Below are 9,572 nucleotides of genomic sequence, written 5' to 3' on the forward strand. Positions count from 1 at the left end.
GCACCATGCATCTCAAGTGTTTGGTGTTGTATATCACATCTGTGATGTTTTTAGATACTGCTAAGCATTTTAAACTCCCATGGGTACACGGGGCTCACATCCACTTCTTCAGGCCTCTAGTAAACACATGCCATCTTGGAAAAAAAAAAAAAGATGTGGGCACTCCTCCTTGGAGTGAAAGCCTAACACAGCAAGCGTGAGTAGTGAATGCAGCAGCAACAACAGCTCTTAGCACCCTCGCTCACAGATGATAAAATATGTGAGAAACTGCAGTAATTTAATGATAGTAACATAAAAGATCTTGACAATAGTAAAAGACCGAGTTCGAGGTTCGGATATCGGTGAACCCGACGCAGGTGACATTTTCCCCAGTGCGATTCCTACTTGACGAATACAGTGCACAACCATGGTTTAGTGCATCTGCACACCATGCAATGAAACCTCGTATTCCTTTGGAAAATGAATAATTAATTTTCAGAATTTATTGACCAGGATACTGATAATAGCAGTGTTTTTGGCTACTACAGTATTAACAATGTGCATCATGATATCTGGCAATATCTGATATCAAAAAATGTTTTTTTGTATGTATGGGTTTAATATTTGAGAATGTTAAAGGACCAGAAATTTATATAGAACAACTGATAGGTGTACACTTTATAGTATAAGAGTACAGAATGAGCAGATGGTAAGAAATACCGTAAGTGATTAAAAAATTAGTCACCGATATCTTGACCAGTCAAACCGAAGAGGCACGATAAACTGACTAGCCATGTACTGTATACTGTGTTATTATTCCGGCCCCAACCAAAAATGCGTGTTGGGTAATTGATTTCCACTTAAAATGATGACTGGGTATTGTTAAATTTGTTGCCTTTTTAATAGATTATCAGTGTCTGCTGTGTTGATGAAATATCCAACCAAAAATACAGGCATTTGAATGTTCAAGGTCATTCTTTTAAATTTAAAAATATCTTCTGCCACGTTATTCATCTTGATTGTTATGGATATCTGACTTGACAGATAAGCTAATTCTTGGATATAGGTCCCGTGTGTTAAAGGTCAAAAACTGTATTTGTGTAACTGCAAGAGATTATGATATAATACCGAAATACTTTTATGCAGAATATAGTTATTACCCAAACACACAGTGGACATGGAACATATCAAAATTTGTAACATTGTACAGTGCAAGTTAATTTACATTTCAAGCATCCATCCACTAGCGGTGGCTAAATGTATCAACATTGATTTGTATATATATATGTATGTGTATATATATATATATATATATATATATATATATATATATATATATATATATATATATATATATATATATATATATATATATATATATATATATATATATATATATATATATATATATATATATATATATATATATATATATATATATATATATATATATATATATATATATATATATATATATATATATATATATATATATATATATATATATATATATATATATATATATATATATATATATATATATATATATATATATATATTATATATATATATATATATATTATATATATATATATATATATATATATATATATATATATATATATATATATATATATATTATATATATATATATATATATATATATATATATATATATATATATATATATATATATATATATATATATATATATATATATATATATATATATATATATATATATATATATATATATATATATATATATATATATATATATATATATATATATATATATATATATATATCATGGATTATAGAGTAAGAGTTTGATAACCAGTTCAGTGTACTGGACACGTTTATCATTGATACGTGCATTTTGTAATAACTAGTCAGTATCCGACAAAGGGGAAAGACTTGGCTAAACACGAGGTATTAGCTTGTCCTCTTTGAATGAAGAGGGTAGCCCATAAGAAATATGACAATAATAGGAACATTTCTACGTAGTCGGCAAGCATTCTTCTGTGCTTGTATCTGCAGCTTTATTGGTTTTTGAAACTTTTGAGATATTCAATGATATAATATATATCTTATGATGAAATTCTGATGATTTTTGAAGAACATCCCAAGATTACCTCACTAACTTTTACTTAACATTACACAACAAAATAAAATGAATCTGAAATCAGTTATTTAATAGCATAATTACTTCTGATTCATTGTACTATTTAAAAGTTTACTCTACAGACACATTTAGCAGTGTAATAATAATAATTATTATTATTATTATTATATACTCTGTTCACATTTTTATAGCCATGATTTTTTTTTTAAGCGGATCACACTTGCTGAGGAGAATGCCATTTTATTAGCTAAAATACGCAGTGAGCTTGTTGATGCATAAATATTAATGCAAATTTGTAAAGCTGAAATTTTGCTTAGTAAAACATGAACAAAAGTGAAGAGTATCAAATGCATGCGAATCTATATTGCCTCACCGGTAGATTTTAGTTAGTAATTTCTGTTTTATGTTTACAGATTAATACATATTTAGCTATATTCAGGTACAGTTGTACAGGGAAATTGTTTTAAATGTGAATTTTAATAACGTGAAATAGAGGCTTGAGAGAAATAAAAGTGAATGTAGACTGCAGCTTTTGTACTATGAACAAACAGCATGCAGAAATATTTGTAAGTTTTTTATTTAGTTTATAAGCCAACTTCTGCTTGTGGAATTTATTCCGTAACAATCTTGTAATTAAAGTTGTCTATTAAAAAGACTAACATATATACAATTTTTTTTTCTTTTCCCATGCTTTGCTTTTTATTTATATTTTCTCCAACATTCTTACAGATAAGTTGGTAGCTAAACGAACACACACACATTTATGAATGTACTGTACATACATGTCATACCTAATAGCCAGAACTGCACTACTAAACCTAATAAAACGGAGGTTTGTTTATCTTTGCGTATCTCTGCATAAAGTCGGATTTTAGTGAACATTCTGTATTGATAATGTGAATTATTAATTATAGTTTCACCAATGTTATTTTGACTTGCTCTGTATTATGCCTATGTATATCTATGTTGGGCATAGTTCTTGAATAATGGGCATATTTAGGTTAAGCCAGGCTGCTAAATTAGTTTTAGCTCAAATGTTTATCATGCATTTTATAATTAATATGTATGGAAATTCAAATTGCTAGGCAACTATGGGTATTTGGTACTACTGTACTGTACATATACATATTTATGTACTGTAAATTTATATACAAAGAATTGGTGAAGGAAGAGTGCATTCCTTCATTTATTCTTTCTTTCAGTGAATTGTCCAGATGCATTTCTATCAAGTTTTTCCACTTCCCCAATACTTGCATATATTTTTTATTTCCATTCCTGTTTGTACAACACTTTGACCATGCCTCTATTGAGAGCCCTGCTCTCTCTTCCTTGGTGACCTTATATTGCATGACTGACCTACAGGCGTGTCTCTGTGCACGTCTATCATGTCTCCTAGTATTGTGCCTGGCTTACCCCCACATCGTAGCCTGGTGGATAGCGCGCAGGATTCGTAATTCTGTGCCGCGGGTTCGATTCCCGCACGAGGCAGAAACAAATGGGTAAAAGTTTCTTTCACCCTGAATGCCCCTGTTACCTAGCAGTAAATAGGTACCTGGGAGTTAGTCAGCTGGCTTCCTGGGGGTGGAGGCCTGGTCGAGGACCGGGCCGCGGGGACACTAAAGCCCCGAAATCATCTCAAGATAACCTCAAGATAACATTGAAAATCCTAATTGTGAAATTGTAAAACCCGAACCTGTATCGTAAGAGCTGGGATTGGCAGGGCCTTGACAAACCCCCTTAGTAGCAAACTTTTTCCCCATTATATTGTCCCTCGATCTTTTTTCCTGTCTCACATTTCCTCTTGTGTTGTTTAGATTAATCAGTCTGAAAACCTTCGACATCCTTCGCCTGTATTCACGGCACTTGGCGTCGACCTGTCCCTTGACCCCTTCTACAGCTAGGCTTATTTTATTTGATGCTGCCATCATGTAAAAGTTTACTTGTCGGCAGCATCAAGTAAAATTGTTCATTCTCTACCTGTGTGCAGAATTTTTTGTCAAAAAGTATTTGGAAGAATTGAGCCAGAGAACTTTGTTGTGGCATTCTCACTTGGCTCAGTAGATGTTGTGGCATACTTAACTATATGGCTCAGTAGAGGTATCTTGGTGAGCTAATTGGTAGTTGTATATGTAGAAAAATACCAAGATAAAAGTCAACTTTTATTGCCTATAATATTTAATTATAGAAAGGTACTCCATGGCACTAATGATGACTATCAACTAGCCCCAACTTGCAATCTTGTACTTTGGATCCAGTAAAGCACTCAGAATGGTTCTTTTCACATGCCCTCAAAACCACTTTCTAGTTTTCTCCATGCAGTTTTGCTAGTACCACATAGGCTTTCGTTAATCATAAGCTTAGTCCAACTGAATGCTGCCAAAGTTGCTATATTGTCTGAAAACTAGGGTTTAACAGTTATTCTCCCGACTACAGGATGATGGAAATGATGACAAAACAAATAATGACACTGATGCAAGTAATGATGGAGAAGCTGTTGGGGTGAGTGGTGTTGGATTGGTTGGAGCAGTAACTAATATGATTGGAACGGCTGTACGACACTTGAGTGGTGACGACTTGTCGGATGCTGCCCTTGAAGTTGTGCCAAGACGACAAGATGATGATGCGGAAAGATGCTTTGAAACGGCTCTCAGTCATCAGTTTATATAGCATATCCTATCTGGTAGTAACTAGCAAGAGACTGGTCAATTTGTAAGCATATGCTATATATGCAGTATATATATAAAATATACACATTCACATACACAGTATACACGTTTTTTGCTGTTTGTCATGAAAGACATAGATAAACAGGTGCCCCAAGAATGACTAGTAATTGTTGATTGGAATTATTATTGTAAAATTATTCTTTATCATCATAATAGAGTGAAAGCTAATATCTTTAGTGGTAGTAGGTGGTGGTAGTCATTAGATAGGATAACATGTTAATAAATCTTAGACATGGTTGGAAATTGAGTGCAGTAAATGTTTAGGATAGAATGTGTTTTACCCTCTTATTAATTTCTACTGTTTTTTATTATTATTAGTAGTAGTTATATTTGTTTATATTTGATAAAGCCGAAGCTCAAATTATGATTGTCTTGAAATTTTTTAGTTAATATTTTGTGAGTAAGTGAATGTTTCTAAATATCACCATTTAGATATACAGTATTATGTAAGGATAATTGTCTTTCATTATTTTCAATATATTTTGGCAGTGTATAAATACAGTAGTGTTTGTAAATAATTCAGTTGTATTTTTTGCTCAGAAGAGGAACAAACTATGCACAGAGGAAGAATGTAATCATAATGTTTCATTGTAGTTGCCATTCGCACGTGGGGCAGAACCGAGGGTTGTGGTCGATACCAACGCTCAGAGCCGTACTGCGGGTTGTGGTCAATATTAACACTCAGGGCAGTACTGAGGGTTGTGGTCGATGCTGACACTTGGAGCATTACTGAAGATTGTGGTTGATTCTAAGCATAAAGCAAACATAAAATCAGCCAGGAAAATGATACGGTAGATTATGAGAACCTTCAAATCCAGGGATTCCACCACAAAACTCTTGCTATTCAAATCACTTGTGCTTTCCCACACTGAGAATTGGTACTTGCACTTAGTACTTGCAATTCCCTTTTAAAGCAGGAGAGATTTCTGAAATACAGTAGAGGGAATACTGAAAATATATATGGCACATAGACATGATAAACTACTTAAATTATTGGGTCTGTCTCAAAGCTCTGAAAATGTTCTCTCTAGAAAGATGTGGGAGGTATCACATAATATTTACAGAGACAATACTGGAAGGCCAGGTCCAAATTTTGCACAGTAAAATAACATACTGGTGTGAGCAATATGGCGGTAAATGCAAAAGATCCGGTGAAGAGTAGAGGTGATATAGGCACAATCAAAGAACACTGTGAGCATCAGAGGTCCACTTCTGTTGAATATCCTCCCAACAAATGTAAGAAATATTGCCAAAGCTAAAGTGGACATGTTCAAGAAACAATTAGTCAAGTTCCTTCAAGAAGTGCTGGATTAAGTAGGTTGTAGCGAGTATGTGGGGCTATGGGACACTCCAAGCAACAGCCTTTTCAACCACGTTATCTCGACTCAAACCTGGCCAAAGCTGGGTCTGGGGAGCAAAAGAACGAAGAGAACCTACTCCAGGTATACTCTTGAGTAATACTGAGGGTGGTTATTGATACTGATCAAATTAGAGTACTTAAATTGTATGAACTTCATACCAGTGAAGATCTAAAGCAAAGTATTGATCTTTTTAAATGGGAGAATCTCATTATTTTATATACTTTACTAATTACCCTGCATTTGCTTAATTTTCTAATTGCAAAATTGTATTTTGTGGCTAGAATAATAGAAATAGGGAGATTAATGAAATTAGACTGGAGACTAATGAAGTGTGCAATAAAAATATGTTAATTGCTGTCATATTTGATCACTGCTTTGTTAGGAATGGTATTTATTCTCTTTGCAACAGAGAAAGGAAAAATTTGTTTTCAGTTGATAAACATGTAATTTATTTTTGTGTGGCTTATCCAAAGGCTTGATAAGACTATTGATGGCTAACATTTTTAACGTAAAATGAGAGTACAGTATGCTTAACTTATATTCGGATAATTGTAACGTCGTTTGTTCATTTCATATTAAATGAGAGCATGGTTTTTTTAAGAGCAATTTACATATGGTATTAGGAATGATACAGGGACCCTTCACAAGCTGCCGGCTTCTTATCCCTAATATAGTCCCTAGAAATAAGGGTAAATATGAGTGGATATTCTGGAACAGAATTACCCGGTGTTTAGTTATTGAAGAGTTGCCCATACCCTGTATGGTGCTTCACAACTGTGCTTTGATGCTTCATGCCTGCCTTAAAAATGATCATATTTTACATAATCGCATAGTTAAGGATGTAATGAATGGTGCCAGAGAACGTGAGCTCTTCGTGATTCTGTGCTGTAGTTACTACTGTATTTTATGTATATTATATATAAAAATTAAAAAAAAAGAAAAAAAAGACGGGGGGGGGGGGGGGAAGATGTACACATGTAGTAGTTTATTTCCTTGCCCTATACTGGAGAAATTTCAATATTGAAGACTAACCACACACCAGAAGATGAGGAGACCGAAACGACGTTTCGGTCCGTCCTGAACCATTATCAAGTCAATTATGATAATCGACTTGATAATGTTCCAAGACGGACCGAAACGTCGTCATCTCCTTATCTTGTGGTGTGTGGTTTAGTGTTTATATCTTCAGCCCAGTTATTGTGACTTATCGTCTGCAAATTCAATATTGCTTATAGCTTAATTCCAGGTTTCTTAGAATCGGTGCATTCACCAGTTAAGGCATATTCAACTGATAATATTGAGTAGTTCCTTTTGTATAGCATTCTGTTTTTTTGTTAATAGGAAGAATGACATTTAAATTTTGTTTATACTGTGTCTATTAAGTATGAGTGACAATTGTAGTTAGGGAATGAATGAAATATATATTTTTATTAAATAATATGCTGAATTTTTAGCATTTTTATATGGAGACTTGTGAAAGTTATTAAGCATGAGGTAGTTGTGTTTGGATAATCTTGTAACTATATTATACGGTACAGTATGGTATATGTATGTGCAAGAATACATTTGCATGGTTATAATTTGTATTTTAAGTAGATTTCTTAATTCATTTCTCTATGACTAGTCACTTATATAAAGTATGTCAGTATGAAATAGCATTTCTCAGGAGTTCTCAGAGCTCTTAACACTGTTACCACCACACCTTTTGTAAACAGTGGTATACGGTTGGAACAAGTTAGGTAAGAAGGTGGTGGAGGCCAAAACCGTCGGTAATTTCAAAGCGTTATATGACAAAGTGCTGGGAAGACGGGACACTACGAGCGTAGGTCTCATCCTGTAACTACACTTAGGTACAGTAATTACACTTGTGCAATTACAATCACTTGGGTAATTACCTTAACCAATCAAACCTGGCATCTCAGACCCAGCTTTGCCTATTGGAGGATGGGACCAGAATCTTGACTTGCTCTGTGAGACTTAAGGATCAGATATTGAGTCTAAACTGAAAAAAACACCACAAAGGATAGACAAATTAAAAAAAAAATTAGATACCCTGAAGGTAAATGAGACATTATTATTGCTTTAGGATGATAATTTGTCTTTCTCTAACCATAATGTGTCAAGCTCCTACCTGATTGTGGCCCAGGCCACCTCATTCATGAGCTAACTGAGCAGGACCTTCTCATCCCAGTAGGAGAGCAGGGATGAGGAGCTACTCATTACCCACCAGAAAACTGAATTTTATTACATTCAATGCTTGACTTTTGGACGAGCTTCCTCCATAGCTCGATGAGCTAGCTTGCACTTGCACCTCGGCAGAGGAAGCCGACTCTCCCACATAGGACATGGGTGATCCATGGGAGAAGCCAAGGGACAGCTTGAAACAGCGAGAAGTGAACACACAGATGGACTGCCATAAGTCTTGAGAATGGAGAAGAACTGGGAACAAAATCCTGCCATCAGGTGGTGGACAGGCACATTACAGGGTATTTACCCCATGGCAATGATTGTTTGCCTTACCTTGTGCATTAGATTGAGCCAGTTTGGTCCTGGCTTCTGATAGGAATGATCGAGTCCCAGATGTTAGGTTTGATTGGCTAAGGCTTGGCAATACTGTACTGGCACTAAAGCTTAGGAAGCTATAGGGGGCCTACCAGAATACATTTAAAGGTACATTGGGTTTGAGAGATTACATAATTGTAATTATGTAAAAAATTGATGTTTTTACATTCTTGCAAAGCCACTAACTCGCATAGCATTTTGGGCAGTTCCATTAAAATCAATGCTTGATTTAATTATAGATGGTGCTAATTTTTTTCCTTGTATTTCATTCTTTCGAAAAAATATTCTGTGCCTATATCCAGCATATCACCCCCTGCATTAATGGCAGCATATTTTTCAGCATTTAAGTAATATATAAAATCAGACATATACTGTACAGTACCACCTCCAAAATCCGAACTATGTAATTCTGAACCCAATCTGGATTTGTGAATAATTATTTTAGCAAATAATAAAATGCAAATATTTAAATGATGGTTTTTGTATATAATAAATGACAACAATTAAAATGTTTACCTTAATGTACCTTGACCTCTGCATATTCTTATGTCTTATTTGTGTGTGTCAAATTTCATTGATTGTGCTCTATGTGAGATACTGAATTTGTGTTTCCCTGTATTTTTCTGTACATGACAATGGCGTGCAAAGTAAATCATATGATTTGCAGAAACTATTGATGTTACTGTATTGAATACCTGTACTGGAACCTTTTCAATGAAGGTCCTGCATTCTGCTCGGTAACCCATTTATGAACTATTTTGTAATATGTATTTGTAATTTCTTTTGTTATAATGTATATATTTGAAAATATTCTGCAAG

General features: G+C 34.1%; 1 protein-coding gene across 3 annotated transcripts in view; it reads left to right on the forward strand.

The window, feature by feature from the left end:
* The window catches only part of Tbc1d15-17 (TBC1 domain family member 15/17), a 47,551-nt gene extending 38,289 nt beyond the window's left edge, over window positions 1-9,262 (forward strand). For all 3 annotated transcript variants that reach the window (XM_069312443.1, XM_069312444.1, XM_069312445.1), the window contains exon 14: window positions 4,538-9,262. In XM_069312443.1, the coding sequence (XP_069168544.1) occupies window positions 4,538-4,771 (234 nt within the window). In that variant the 3' untranslated portion in view covers window positions 4,772-9,262. The remainder of the gene's footprint in view (window positions 1-4,537) is intronic.
* Window positions 9,263-9,572: the final 310 nt, after the last annotated feature.

The sequence above is a fragment of the Procambarus clarkii genome, chromosome 72 (assembly GCF_040958095.1).
Source record: "Procambarus clarkii isolate CNS0578487 chromosome 72, FALCON_Pclarkii_2.0, whole genome shotgun sequence".
Taxonomy (NCBI): Eukaryota; Metazoa; Arthropoda; class Malacostraca; order Decapoda; family Cambaridae; genus Procambarus; species Procambarus clarkii.